The 16,164-nt window shown below is 31.9% G+C and overlaps 2 protein-coding genes and 1 pseudogene across 2 annotated transcripts; 1 reads left to right on the plus strand and 2 right to left on the minus strand.

Annotated features, from left to right (window-relative positions):
- Nucleotides 1–1,169: 1,169 nt before the first annotated feature.
- Nucleotides 1,170–6,068, plus strand: LOC105764190 (protein ULTRAPETALA 1). The gene is made up of 3 exons (XM_012582701.2): nucleotides 1,170–1,935; nucleotides 3,296–3,620; nucleotides 5,727–6,068. The coding sequence occupies exons 1-3, from the start codon at nucleotides 1,725–1,727 to the stop codon at nucleotides 5,899–5,901; spliced, it is 711 nt and encodes a 236-aa protein (XP_012438155.1). The 5' UTR covers nucleotides 1,170–1,724; the 3' UTR covers nucleotides 5,902–6,068.
- A 5,401-nt stretch (nucleotides 6,069–11,469) lies between these two features.
- On the minus strand, nucleotides 11,470–12,171 carry LOC105762184 (putative cell wall protein). The gene has a single exon (XM_012580079.2). It carries the CDS (start codon nucleotides 12,104–12,106, stop codon nucleotides 11,723–11,725), a length of 384 nt encoding a protein of 127 aa, XP_012435533.1. The 5' UTR covers nucleotides 12,107–12,171; the 3' UTR covers nucleotides 11,470–11,722.
- Nucleotides 12,172–13,867: 1,696 nt separating this feature from the next.
- LOC105764194 (putative cell wall protein) lies at nucleotides 13,868–15,677 on the minus strand (annotated as a pseudogene).
- Between the last annotated feature and the right edge of the window lie 487 nt (nucleotides 15,678–16,164).

Genomic DNA, 16,164 nt, shown 5'->3' on the forward strand with positions numbered 1-16,164 from the left:
TCAAAATGATAATAGAAGAATGGTATAAGATTGATATAAAATTAATATTCCAAAAGAATATAGGAGATAAAATGTTAAGTTAGTTGAAATATAAAATTAAAATAACTTTACTCGGATGTAAATGAAAAACTCTTATTACATAAATATGCTAAACAAAATCAGTCCCTTGATTAGTCAAACAATTAATTAGCTTTCGTATCATCTTCAAATAAAGTGGGGAATTATATATTTTATTAAATTATATTTAATAATAATTATTTTAAATTATATTTTATAGTATTATATATTATGATTTTAGTAAATTCATATAAGAATATTTAATATTAAGAATTTTATTAAATTATATATTTTTAATAAATTATATTTAATAATAATTATTTTAAATTATATTTTATAGTATTATATATTATGATTTTAGTAAATTCATATAAGAATATTTAATATTAAGAATTTTATTAAATTATATATTTTAATTGAAATATATTTAATAATAATTATGTTAAAATATGATTAAATTATTTATTATTGATATTAATAATCTTATTAAAATTTAATAACAATAATAATAATAATCATTTACCTAAACAAATTTCTGCTAAGGGTATTCTAGTCATTTTAGTTTTTTCCCTTATGTTATTACACTTCCATTCCATTCAACCAAACACAAGAATACTATTACGCCTCTATTCCATTACATTCAACCAAACAATTGAATTGCTATTACGCCTCTATTCCAATATAGTGAACCAAACGTGACCTCAATTTATGTCTTATAACTTAGAATTTAAGGAGATTGTAAAAAAATAATTTTAAATCGATTTGTTTAAAAATAGTTAATTTAATTTTGAGAAAGTTGGTATTTAACTTAATTTATAAAATTTATAAATTGAAACATCAAATTTATTAATTTGACTAAATAAAAAAATTTCACTCGACAGGATGAATAATAATCTTTAATTATATTTTGTTAATTAAATACCTTTTATTTTATTATTGTAAGTTGAAATAATATAAAAGTTACTCAGTATAGCAATTTAATCATCTTTTAACATAGGATAGATAGATACACCGTCCTAGCACAATTATGGTCTAGTAAAGTAGAGTGGATAATAAAGGAAATGGTTAACTTTTAGGAGGAGTAGGACGCAATGCTGAAATTCAGAGGTGGGCAAAAAGCAGCAGAACTGAATTTGAAGGAGTTACCTCAATGTCAAACAATGCTTCGTATTTGCATTTGGCATCGCAACAAGTCCCCGATACTAGTTTCAGAAAGCCTTTGCTCCTTCCCATGGTCTTGATATGATAGGATTTTTTTTCCAAAATCCAAAATGCCCTTACCCCAAAGCCAAAGCCAAAGCCAAAGCCAAAGCCAAAGCCAAAGCCAAGGTCTCTCTCTTTCCCATGTCATGTCATGCAAGTAACACTTCAACTTCCCTTACATCCCCCTTCACCCCCACGGTATTTGTTTCCTTCGCCAACTCTCTCTCTCTCTCTCTCTCTCTCTCTCTCTACTTATTCTCCACCAGTAATCCCCATAAAGGGGCGTGTTATTCCTGCCTTCTCTTTTGTTTACACCTCTTATAAAATCTCCTCAGTCAACACCCTTCACTTTTCTACGTTATTCGTATGATCCTTTTATCTTGTCGATTCGATTTTTCTCTTCTTTTAAGTTTCTGTGTTCTTTAAGAGACTCTGTGTGTCAGAATCTTTGTTAGAGCGAGAAAATGGAAAATGGGATTGACAAAGTAAGTGGGTCGATGTTGTTTAGTGAAGAGGAGTTGATAGAGGTAAGTGGATTGAAGAAAGGAGGGGATTTTGTAGAAGTGACATGCGGGTGTACTAGCCATAGGTATGGTGACGCTGTTGGCAAGCTTAGGGTTTTCTCTAATGGCAACCTTGAAATCACATGTGAATGCACCCCTGGTTGCAATGAAGGTCTCTCTTTTTTCTCTCTCTAAGCCTCTTTTTCATCCTTTGTTTCTTTCTTTTTCTCCTTACTTTTTTTATTTTCCTTTGATGCTACTGGAAAATGGGTTTTGATCTCTATAATGCGTAATTTGTTCAAGTTATGGTGCATTTGACGTTGATGGGTGTCGCTTTCTCTTATGTAATAGTGAGAAATGAATGATGGAGAATTTAGAGTCCTTTCGTTTTGGTTTCTGTTTTTACACAGTTTGTGTATGTTGTTTTGTCTCACTGAATTGGTTTTCCTTGGTTGTACAACAACAAGATGTCCATGCATATTTTCGGGCTCTCCTTTGGTGTCTTCTTCAAAAAATGCTAGCTCTGAGTTTGCATCGTCCCCATTGTGTGTGTTTTTTTTTTACTCTTGGTATTCTATGGTCTTCGATTCAGTCTTTTCAGAATCTGGTTTTGCGAAGTTCCATTTCTTCTGCTTCTGGCTGGACAGAGTATTTTTTTTTTTTTGCAAGAAACATTTAAAATGGATTCTTCATACATAATATATATCATTTATATATTTATGTTTTACTTCTACCTGCTCTGATGGTATGCCATTGTTAAGTATATGGCCAGTGAGGGATGCTTTTGAGCATGTCCATGCTTGGTGATAAGCATAGCTATGTTTCCAGGGGATGAACGTCTTCTTTTATGTGTTCTTTCTGTTTGCATGTCTTTCTTTACATGATGCTACCATGTGAAAAGTATTGTGAACATGGCTTGGAGGTTCAAATACTTCAAGCCTTAAAAGATAAATCTTCATCTCGCTGATCCACCACAACTTTTAGCCCCAGGTTAGGTAAATATTTTCTTTGTACCATTGGTCATTTTGGAGTTGTGGAACTCCTCGGTTCATCCCATTCGTTTGATTCAAGGATCGATTAATGGAAACTTAAAAATTTTGGTTTTATTATTATTATTATTATTATTATTATTATTAAAAGAGTATTGAATGTGGTATATGGTTAAGAAAAACATACCATTGAGCTAATGAAAGTTTTAACATAAATGCACGGGTTCAATTTCAATTCTAACTATTTGCAAAGAACCGATCAGACAGGTCATGGTTCTGGCCAACTTGTCCATTTTTTTTCAGCACCAGTCCTTACAACTAAATATAACTAAAACTGGCTTAAGCTGTCTGTACTTTTATCTCTGCCTTTACCGCTTTATAGAGCCTTTCAATTTAGGTGCATATGACATTATCTTTCTCCTTATTCTTATAGTTCTAGTTAATTTTTACTTCCGTAAAAAATGTTGAAGCTTTCTTTTCTTTTTTAATTTTATTCTTCTTTTTTCCTTTTCTAATCGTGTGAATGTTCATTAAAATGACCAGACAAGTTGACTCCTGCTGCATTTGAGAAGCATTCTGGAAGAGAGACAGCTAGGAAATGGAAAAATAATGTTTGGCTGATAGTTAAAGGGGAGAAGGTTCCACTATCAAAGACTGCATTTCTAAAATACTACAATCAAGCATCGAAAAATGGCAATGGTATTCACAAAGCGCATAGTGGAAGAGTTTGTCATCGTGATGAGTTTGTTCGCTGTAGCAGGTGTAAGAAGGAGAGAAGATTTCGATTGCGGACAAAAGAGGAATGTAGGATTCACCATGATGCTTTAGCAGATGTGAACTGGAAATGTTCTGATATTCTATATGACAGGTTTGTCTTCCCATTATTGATTATGTTCTTATATGATAAATTGCATTTATCATGTTCAAGCCTGTTGCCTCATGCGCATTAAGGCATTAGTAATTCTTAAACATACTTCTAAATCAATGTTGTAAGAATTAAAATGTAATATGTAGATAATGCTTGTAGTAACAAGACACTTATTTATCTCCAATTTAATATGTATATTGGAGTACGACTTTTCAAAATCCATAAGATTATTTCATGATCCGTTTCATCTTTTGCTTCTCTATCATGAAGGCATTTCATGCGCTGTAGCTCAATATATGACTACCTAGGAGGCATGGACACGGACATGTTTTTGGACATACCAGAATATGTATCAGACTGAGTCGGATACAAAAAATATAAAATAATATTATTTCTAAACGGAGTCTGATATAGACATTAAAAAATCAAAACATTGCCTAGAAAAGAAGAAAAAGCCATTGCTTTGGTGAAGCAATGGTGGCTGAAGAAGGTGAAGAAAAAGACATCTACCTTGCACTGCTCGTATTAAGCAGAGAGAATAAAGAAACTTGGGATTTTTGTCTAGTTATAAATTGGGCTTGTCAATGAGCTGATGGTCAAGCCCAAATTGACATTTCACTTAGTCTTATTAAGGCCCAAAAACTAAAGAAGATGACTTTGGTTTTTGCCTAATGACAATTTTATGGCCTTTATGTCTTGAGATAGAAGGTTTTCTTATAGAAAATAATAATAAAAACATTTAAACATGGAATTGAATTAATTAAAATATGTTTTTAATTGTTTTATCTTTATCATGCTGTGTCTTATTTAAAAAAAAAAAAACAACTGTCATGTTTTGTCCTTTTCCCAGAAAAGGCATGTCTTGTTTTTCTAAAAAATGTCATGTTTTTATGTTCATGTCATGTCATGCCATGCGGTAAATTGTATTCTGCATGTGTCTTGCTTCATAGATGGCTACAGGAACTAATGATCAGTCATTTTTATTCCTCTTTTAGTTTGCTTTGCTAACCTTTTTTCTTACATATTTGCATAATTTGGCCTTGCATATGGAGTTGATTCTTTTGCATAATGTGTATTTAGTTTATCAAAATGGGTAGCAGCTTTTACATCTCATAAATACCTATGGGTTCATAGCTTCTAAAAGTTATCAATATTCTTTGCCAATGAAACAAGCACCTGTATTGCACATGATCTTCACCTAAAATCAGTTAGATTGGATGTTGAGAAACGTAAAAAGTAAATTTGGTTGAAGAACCTAGTACTGAACATAAAGCACATAGTTTTGGACCTAGTGCAGTTCTGGATTATTCACTTTTAAGAAATTTATCAACCATGCTACATTTGATCTTTGCGTAAAGCTGGAAACCATAATGAGAAGCATAAGATCTTACCGTTTCATCTATTGGACCACAATGTAATTGCTTTCCTATATGCTCGTATTAGAATTACCTGATAAGGAGGCTACAAGAAATGAGTTTGGCTGTTGAGTGTCCTTCAAATTGGAGGAAATTTACAGTCAAGCGCTATTTGGGGTCCATAATATGAAATGGTGACGGGTTTATTTTTCAAAGTCATGAAAGGGGGGATTGTGAGATAGTTAGGTCTTTCTCTTTCTCAAGGAAGGAATCTAGATGTCCTATTTTACATATCGATTCTTATCCTGATATGCCAGATATGTTTCATTGGTTGTATCTTAGAAAAGCTGCCAGGTATTCTTGATCATATTCCATAAATTTTTGGCACCAAAAGATGATTTACTTGTGCTATTAGAAAATAGCTCTATAGTAACCAGCTCGTTTTCCTTGCATATTGTAAAGTTCTACTGTTCTTGCTTACCTGTCTGTTTGATTGTTGCTTTTGGGGTTTGGAAAATGCTTTTAGTTGGCAAGTTCACGAAAATTACATAATTTACCAGAACATGCAGTTTTTCCTCTGATTTGTTGTTAGTAATATTATGAATGCAAATGCTGAGAGAGGACTTTCAAGTGTTTATAAGTGATGCTATGCTGAATTTGTTTGCATGTGAAGGTAGTATACACTCATAATTTGCTATATGTTATGTAGAATACACTTTGGCTCAGAATTAACTTATATTCAATGTTTCAGAATAACATGTGACGATGATGAAGAGAGAGCAAGTCGCAGAGTATACAGGGGTTGCTCCCGTTCTCCAGCGTGCAAGGGTTGCACTTCCTGTGTGTGTTTTGGGTGTGAAATCTGTCGGTTCACTGATTGCAGTTGCCAAACTTGCATTGACTTCATTAGGAATGCCGAAGCTTGAGTTATTTTAAGGGTGGGGATTCCTTTTTGTAGCTCTGGTTCCTTGAAGACATTGTCTTTCATTACCATTAATTGCCAGTCCCTGAGTTCAGCACTCATGGTGTCGTTATCTGGTTTAAAAACTTCAAATTAATTTATATTTAGATCTCAGCATTGTTGTTTGGTCCATATTCCCATTTCTCTTCTCTGCTATTTGGTTTCTTTGTGGCGGTACTAAGTTTATTGCTACTACTTAAAAGTGGTATCTATCTTTTGAGTAAAGCCCAGTTGGTGTGCAGAGTTAAAAATACAAGATTAGGGAGAGTAGTTAAACTAGGATCAAACTTGTGCTGCTGCTGGTGAAACAGACACGCTAGAAACACCGTGCCCTTTCTTGCTAAGGTTTTTGTCTTTGTGACGAATTCAGGAATAAAAGAGATTCCTAATATCAGTGGTGGTCTGTCTATGATTACCCAAAAAGTATAAGCTTCTTTTTTGGAAACTCTCCACCTTCATTTTCTTCATCATCGTAGGAAGATGATAACCAAGATTAGGTGCCTCTCGTCCCCATCTTTCCCTCGATAGATGTACTCAGCTTAACCCTATCCTTCTTCCACCTTCACTCAATAACCTGACTTCTAACAAATCAAGCCTCAACTATCAACTCAGTTGACCACTTCCGACTGCAAAGTAAAAAGTTATATATATATATATGCGTGTAAATTGAAGACATTTGTAATGAAGAAAAATAGTAGGCAAAAGTATAATGGAGACATTTGTATTAAAAGGTAAATTGCATTTTTCACTTTATACTTAAGAAATCGACAAATTAACCTCTGAATATTTAAAAAAGTGCAAATTGGCTCTTCCGTTTAAAATTTTATTAGTAATCATTTGATGTTTTTCAAAATTTTTATGCAAGTGGTGTGGTATTAAAGGATGAGTAAGATTAGGTAATAATATCATGGAAGCACTTGTATTAGGAGTTAAATTGTATTTTGTCCTCTCTACTAAAAAATGGACAAATTAGCTTTTGTACATTAGATTAAAGAGTAAATTGACTTTTTTGCTAAAAAAATTATCAATTTCTACGAGTAAGTGATAACATGGATGACGGAGAAATTAGATAGTGACAATGGTGTGCCACATGTACCTCATGTTGATTTGGCATTTTGCAATGTTAGTAAATATTTAAAAATTAAAAAAATCTCAAAACAAATATTTTTTATAATTATTTTAAAAATCATGTACAAGATGAACTTAGACAAAAAAATTTATAGAAAATTATTTAAAAATATAAAAATACTGAAATTATTAAAAATATTTAAAATAATGCCGATAATGAACTTGGACAAATGATTTTTCAGATTTATTTTGGAGTGGTTTCTTAAATAATTATTAAATATTTTAAATGATAATAATAAATTATTATGAAATGTTACTATTATATGTGTATATATTTGAATTATAAGAAACTAATAAAAATATAAAGAAAGTTAATAAATTAATAAAATAGGACTCATCAACTTGATTAGCTAAATATATCAACTCAATTAAGAAGATACATATGTGTATGGTTTAATTCCTTAAACATGTTATATGTATATAATTTTTTAGAAAATTAATTATTATTTATAATTCTTAATAATATTTAAATAAATTATATATATTATTTTTTTTACAATTATTCAAAAAATTATTTGCTTAGGTTTATCCTAGATGCGATTTTTTAAAAGAATTATAAAAAATTTGTAATACCCGATTTTGGCCCGGGTAAAAAAAGGCCCAAACAAAACAAACCCAATTACAACAAAATAGGCCTAAAATAAACGACCCAAACTTAAAGCCCAATTACAGTTTAGCCCAAATAGGCGAGAACAGTTTCTGAAACCCTAGCAACAGCAACGTCTCGCACCGCAGCCCTCCGGATCTTCACAATTTTCACCTGCAAACACAAAAAAGGAAAGAAAATCAAATCGAATCAAATCAAATCAAGCAGATTTCTTGTTTTTTTGTTGTTTTATTTCATTTGGCTATAAAATAGCCACTGTAATACTGTAATAAGAGGGGAAGGAGAAATCAATAAAAAAGCATGATTTTTTACAACACAAACAGAGGGCTCAATATTGAGAAAGCGAAAAAATTAGTTCAAAGGTCTATATTTCATTTTTTTTTCACTTACTTTGTTTACTTTTTTTTGTGTGTTTGTATTTTTATTTATATTTTTCTAAAACATATAATAAAAAGGAAAGAAGTCACCTTTAGGGGTGCCCAGATTGCCGTGGATGGCCGAGGGTGTCGTCTCCGATGACAGATGACCGAAAGCCGAAGGGTTTCTCTGCTTTTAGGGGCACTTTTGTTGATATTTTGAGAGATTTGAGCCCAGATTTAGGCTTAGGGGGTCGAGAAGGTCAAACCGGGGATTTTCCCCTTTTCCGACCATCACAGACGGTGGTGCCGGTGCTAGAGATCGGCGGCCGGCATGGTGGCCGACGACCAAACCAGAGGCCGGTGCCCGGAGGTTGAGAGCTTTTTTTTAATTGATTTTCGGTTTTTTTTTGAAGGAATGAAGAAATGAAATTTTTTTTATATTTTTGGCTTAAATAGCCGATTGAAAACTGCGCCGTTTTGAAGGGAGGATCCACGCGTCGACCCGACCCGGACCCAGGATCCGCGTGTTTTTCATGCGGAGGGGCAAATTGCGCTTTTGGCCTCTCTGCCTTTTAATATATTTCCAATTAGGTTTTTTTGTTTTTTTAAATTTGGCCTTTAATTTATTTTAAATTTCAATTTAATCCTTTTGAAAGGCGCCGTTTTAGAGGAGAAGGGAAAATTGCCCTTCCAGCCCCTCTATGTAATTCACGCGTTCAATTTAGTCCTCCAGACTTTATTTATTTGTGGATTTACCCCATATTTTTTTACTTGCAATCCAATTTAGTCTTTTTTATATTTTTCTTAAAATCAATTAATTTTGAGAATGTAATTGTTTTTTTATTTTATAATTTTCATATGTAATGATTATTATTTTATCTATACATGTATATTTATTTTATGTATGTATTTATACCCAAAAAACTAATATTTTAGTATATTTATATATATACACATGTTTTATTTATTTAATTAATTTTGATATCATTTTAATTATTTCAAACTTATATATTTTATGTGTACATGTATACATCTTTTTTGTTTATTTCAATCATTTGTTTATTAATTTATGTTTGCATATTTTTATTATTATCTTGCCCATTTATTTGATATTTTGCATGTCATTATCTTATTTATTTATTCATATCATTTCTATGAAATTGTTGTATTTATTATTGATATTTATTTAAAGGGCATCTATTCACACATTCAACATAACATTACACTATTTTTCGCAATATTTTATAATAAAACGTTTCAAAATAGAGATAATACTCTTATTTAGGATTTCTCAAGAAAATTGAGCCCTAACGTATTGGGTTCCGATTTTTTTTTTCAAAATCTAACAATTGAGGATTGCTCTTTAAATCAAATAAAATAAAACTTATCATTGGAAATTCAATGTGTTGTGTCCTAACGTATTGGATGTGACACGTTGATTTCTCGAGATAAAGATTTTTAAAAAATAAAAGAAATATTGAATGTTTGGGATTTTAAGGAATTGTGCCCTAACGTATTGGGCCACTATTTCTTCATAAATTTTAAACAATTAGATATTTTCTTAAATTCTATTACACGAATTTTTGACTAACTCATTGTGAAGAGAATAAAATGTTGTGCCCTAACGCATTGGGTGTGATGTTTTTCTTTTCAAAATGAGAAGGTCTTAATAAATAATTTAATTTAATTAAGGATCGCATTCTTTAATTCTCGACTTCAAGACATTAATTAATGAATTTGGTACCAAATTTTGGGCGTTACGGGGATGCTAACCCTTCCTCGTACATAACCGACTCCCGGATCCATTTTTCTAAAACTTGTAGACCAAAGCTATTTTTTAGGTGATCCAATCACACCTCAATAAAAGATTGGTGGCGACTCCCAATTTTTTGTTTTTAAAGTCGACAACCTAAAATTTTTGTTTTTCAAAAAAAAGGTTTCGGCAAAATCATTTATTTTTTAGGATTATAAAGATGAAAAGCAATAAATTAAAGTGAAGTGAGGTTGGTTATTTGGATTAATTGGATGATTACTGTGAATGGACACACTAATCTAGCTTTACACCATTTCCTCATTCTATTGCAATAGGTATGCGTTTGATTAATTAGCATTTTCGCTTCCCACACTAAATATTTGGAAAACTTTATTATATTTAAATGTTAAATGCTACCAAAGAAAACGGAGCAATCAAGCCAAGAGTTTTAAACCAATTTATTCAATAACTCAATTTTGTATTTTGATGTATGTTTATTTAATTTGCATTTTCTTTTTTGTATTTGAATGAGTACCAATTTAATAATTAAATTTAAAGTATATTTATTTTTATTTTAAAAAATTTTAACTAATCATTTTTCAGTATTTCTTATTCAAGAAAAACGAAAATGGTTCTATTACGTGACACCAAATTTGGCTCCATTTCATCTTACTTTATTTTCAATATAGAGTCCATGAGCCACTATCCTTAGTGATGAAGATTCAACACTTGCGGTCTCCCTTTTTTACCAAAGTCAAATTTCATTTCAACCCAGTATGAGTCCTTACCATCATTTCCAGATCTACCATTGTTTGCACTTTGTTACTTTCACCACTAACAAACGAGAATACAACCATTTTGAATGTGGAAATAGATAAAATGGTATGTTTAACAACACTTCCATCACTCCAAAAAAAAATTTAATTATAAAAAGCTTTATTCATTATTTGGCTTAGAAACTACATCCCTATTCTCACTTCTATATTTAAATTTGTTTTTGCTCTGTTTTGGCATTTGAACTTTGCTCCGTTATCCTTTTTAGTACTTAAAAATTGACTAGTGATAACGTGCGTCATTGATGACATGACAAAATCACTAAATTAAAATTATAAAAGAAAGTAAAAAAGGTATTTAAAAAATATAAAAAATACAAAAAAAATGGTAAAAATTATTAAAACAATACAAATACAGAAGTGAAAGGCGCCAATTATGAGCGGTCTGTTAATATGGTATTTTTCTTAATCGTATATTAGTTTTTTTTGTTAAAAATAAAAGGCTTCAAATGGGTCTAAATGATTAGTCTTTTTGCATTCGCTTCAACTCTCTCTTTTGACATGACTTGGTTGTATTTTTCCTCCTTACTGGAATTGGGTCCCCTCATCTTAAATGTGAAAGCATTCCAGCATTTCAATTATTGACATAGAAAAGAATGTTTTAGGACTGTGATTTTTGTTAATACCACCATTTTGCCATGCATTGCGATTAATGAACAGGGTAGCATACTTTTTTTTTGGACAAGGTGCTTTTTCAAATTTATAGACACATACAATGATGCTAATCTATGGTAGTGCTGGTGCCCAATTTATAGTCTAATATTCCCCAGCATTAGTTTCAAATTACCAAATCTGCTTAACCTAGGAACTTTCAGTACGTAGGATCTAAAATGATCATATAAGAAAGCATGGATAAGCATGATAGGTCATAATTTATAACTAATGTGGAAATTGAGATACATGATTACTTGACAAGAAATAGATTCCAACTGGAAAATGCATACAGGAGTAGACTCTAGACTTCACTAAAATGACAAACTCGAATTCATATCACTTTAGTTATGTGAATGAATACTATAGACTACAATGGAACCCCTAAAGACTCAATGCAGATAATTGATTCCCTTTATTCTTAGATTTATTGAAAGTTTCATAGCCAAGCATGTTCAAGGACGTGGGTTTGTTCCTGCAATGCCAGCACCACGACCTGCTGGAATTGGCACCTCAAAACCAGGGTTTGGAACGAATGTGTCATCACCACCTGGAAGCTGGCGATTTCCACCAATTGTGCTGCCAACATGGCGGCCACTGCTGCCGGTGTGGGTGCTAGTGCCGATAGTGTGTGGATTGTGATGTTTGAAAACTGGTGGCAGCAACACTCGTCCAAGGCCTGGAATGAGCACACTACGGTCATGTTTTAGAAATTCAGGCTGTTTCATTTGATCATCATTCTTCGAGATGTCACGTGCTGCAATGGCTTGCCCAGCAATAACAAACAGAATGCTGAGCATGAAAACGTGAGTAAGCAAGGAACTAATTGTGCAAGCCATTATCAGAGTAAGTAAGAGTGAGAGCTAGGATTGGTTCTGATATGATGGGGAGAAGGGATTAAATAATGCTTCTTATAGAGAAGGTCTAAGTGAGTTGGTTGATCCATTGGCGGTGAGTTAGAAAGAGCATTCCATTTTAAAAGCACCATTGAAGGAGACGTCCCATAAAAAACAAAAGTAAAGCATGCAATAATTAGCATGAATTGCATGGGTAGGTTAGGTGGCTTAGGGTTTGCCATGTTGGGTGAGGTTTTTGGGTAAGTTATGAGAGTTTTCTCTTCAAAGGCTACGTGTATCTATACTAAAAACGCTTAAATTATATTTACATTATGTTTTTATACTAAATTTTGACTAATTCATTCTTTCACCACAACTCTATTGGAAACTCAGATGAATATGTATCTGTCATGGAAGATCCACAACTTGTAATTATCTTTTCTTTTGTCGGTTTAGGATTTAAGCCATTCAACTTAATATTAATTGAAAACATGTAAACAAAAATATTTGACATAGGAGTGATAATAGTTGACACAAAAGCTTTGTTATGTTGTAAATTCAATGAATAATAGGCATGTATAACATACAATGAAAAAATGTACATAAACATTTTAGTAAAAAAAAACTTTGATACCATATTAAAATAGATATAAAATTATTTAAAACAAAAAAAATTAAATTGACTAGAAAAACATAATTTATTATTGGTGAGAATATGGTCTAAGCACTTATACTTTTTACACTTTGGAATTTAGTTCCTCTACTTATATTTCTACTAATTTATTACACGTATTTTTGAATTTAAAAATTTAAGTTCAATTATTAACCCAGTTAAAATTTTTAATTAAATTCATTAATAAAATATTTTTTAAAAACTCACTTGATAGTTATGTAACAAAAACAAATGATATTATAATAGGATTAAATTTAACAATTAAACTTGTATTTTTAAATTCAAAAAATAAAGATACTAAATTTTTAAAAAAATTGAAAGATTAAATTATATGAAAAATATATATAACACATATTTAAATTTAAATTTGAATATGATGACCCACAAATAGTGACTTGCAAAATGTTGATTGCTACCAAATAAAACGGAGCAATAAAGGATTTGATGCATAAAGCCTAGAGGTGTAAACCATTTTGCTCACATGGATATATTTAATGTGTGTATAAATATGGGTGAAATGAGAATTGTCTATTGATATTAAAGCAATGCTTATTTAACTTGCATTTTTACATTTAAAAAAACTAAGGCTCCTTTTTATTTTAAAACTGGTATTTTTATTTTAAAATTAAAAAACATCTTCGGTAAAAAGAAAATTTTTCAGTAATATAAAAATACGATTCATATTTATTTCCTATAATAGAAACATGAGAAAAATAATAATTTAAAAAAATACTAAAATCATAGAAAACTGTCAAACTTATTAAAACATTACAAATTTTGCAGTGTGCAGTGTGTTTGCTTAATCTGTTGGGTAGTAGATATTTGGTAGTATTTAACAGTTTGAAGTTGCAAAAGAAAGAAATGTCAAATCATGGATTTTTATCATTCAAGATACAAAATTTCAAAAGGCTAATAAAAATATTATGCTTTTCGACAAAAAAGAAGAAGCTTGTACTTGTTTTGGAGAAATAAGAAAATCTTATGAGTAGTTCTGCTAAAAATGTATTTATTAAGACATTTTATTAGTCAGCAAGGCCATTAAGTCGAGGTTTTAAATTTTTTTTTATAAATGTGGTTTTAAAAAGGGTTAATATCACAAATTGCCAAACATAGGACATGGAACATTTATTTCTTTGGTGCCAATTTGCTCGAGCAATATGAAGTTATTTGGGGTTCAAGTCATGCAGGGTTTGGTCCAATATTTTATCATCACGAGTCGAAAATCCTTCAATGCAATTAAAATCCAAGTCCAACCAGCACAAAACCGAGGCGAAGGGGGACAGATACATGGTTAACAAAGCTTAATCATACGATAGGACCAAATTGGGAGTGAGAAGGAAATGGGGACAGGAGGAAGATTGATCAGAGAATGGGGAAAAGGAGAACAGATTCGTAGCTAAAACCGACTCCAAGAAGCTGGGAAGGGGTTTCCATCATGAAATGGTAGCTAAAAGTGAAGAAACTCGGGGAGGTTCTACAGTTTCACGGGGAGACAGAACAAACAGAACTAGTAAAAGGAGCCAATTATGAGTGATCTGTTAATATGGTATTTTCCTTAATCATATATTACCTTTTTGATAAAAATAAATGGCCTCAAATGGGTCTTAGCCAATCTGCATTCTCTTCAGCTGTCACCTTTGGCATGACTTTGTTGTATTTTCCCTCATTACTGAAATTGGGTCCCCTCATCTTAAATGTGAAAGCATTCCAGCATTTCAATAATTGACATAGAAAAGAATGTTTTAAGGCTGTGATTTTTGTTAATACCACCATTTTGCCATGTCATTGTAGTTAATGAACAGAGTAGCATACTTTTTTTTGGACACTTTTTTTTGGACAATGTGCAAGTTCTCTTTTTCAAATTCATAGACACGTACAGTGACGCTCCTCTAGGGTATTGCTAAGTGCCCATTTTATATAGTCTAATGCTCCCTAATATTAGTTTCAAATTACCAAATCTGTTTAAGGCAGGAACTTTTAGTAGGATCTAAAATGATCATATAGGAAATCATTAATAAGTATAATAGACCACAATTGATAACTAATTTGGAAATTCAGATGCATGATGACTTGGCAAGAAATAGTTTGCGACTAGAAAATGCATACAGGACTAGGAGTAGGCTCTAGACTTTAAAATGACAAACTCGAATTCATATAATTTTAATTATGTGAATGACTACGATATATTACAATGGGACCCCGAAAGACTCAATGTAGATAAGTGATTCCCTTTATTCTCTAATTGATTGAAAGTTTCATAGCCAAGCATGTTCAAGGACGTGGGTTTGTTCTTGCAATGCCAGCACCACCACCTGTTGGAATTGGCACCTCAAAACCAGGGTTTGGAACGAATGTGTCATCACTACCTGGAATCTGGCGATTTCCACCAATTGTGCTCCCAAAGTGGCCGCCACTGCTGCCGATGTGGGTGCCAGTTCCGATAGTGTGTGAATTGTGATGTTTGAAAACTGGTGGCAACAACACTCGTCCAAGGCCTGGAATGAGCACGCTACGGTCATGTTTTAGATATTCAGGTTGTTTCATTTTATATCATTCTTCGAGATGTCACGTGCTGCAATGGCTTGCCCGGCAATAGCAAACAGAATGCTGAGGATGAAAACATGAGCAAGAAGCAAGGAACTAATTTTGCAAGCCATTATCAGAGTAAGTAAGAGTGAGAGCTAGGATTGGTCCTGGTATGATGGAGAGAAGGGATTAAATAACGATTCTTATAGAGAAGGTCCAAGTGAGTTGATTGATCCATTGGCGGTGAGTTAAAAAGAGCATTCCATTTTGAAAGCACCAATTGAAGGAGACATTCCATAAAAACAGAACCAAAGCATGCAATAATGTAGCATGAATTGCATGGGTAGGTTAGGTGGCTTAGGGTTTGCCATTGTAGGTGAGGTTTTTCGGTGAGTTATGAGATTTTTCTCTTAAAAGGCTATATGTATGTGTGCTATAAACGTTCAATTTAAATTTACATTTACATTTTGTTTAATGCTATATTTTGACTAATTCTATTCTTTCTATCATGCCCCAAAAACTAGGTTAGAAGAATTGGGTTTGTGAAAACCGAGAGTGGATACGCCTTGATTTATAAGGTTATCTTTGTGCATTTATAAATAGAGGGTTTGAAATGGAGACCAAAATTAGGGTTATAATAATTAGTTAAAGTATTAAAATATTATAATAAGGTTTTATTATATTAATTAATCTAAAACGAAACTTGATTACGAGGTTTAATTTGAAAATAGTGTGTTTTAATTGAGTTAGGATCTAATTGGAAAATGGGTGAAACAAGGAGTGACCAAAAAGGGCAAATTGCTCAATTTTTGGGAAATTAGTCTTCCACTAGAAATTTCCGTCTTCTTCCCTCTCCTAACCT

This window comes from Gossypium raimondii, chromosome 12, assembly GCF_025698545.1.
Source record: "Gossypium raimondii isolate GPD5lz chromosome 12, ASM2569854v1, whole genome shotgun sequence".
NCBI classification, from domain to species: Eukaryota; Viridiplantae; Streptophyta; class Magnoliopsida; order Malvales; family Malvaceae; genus Gossypium; species Gossypium raimondii.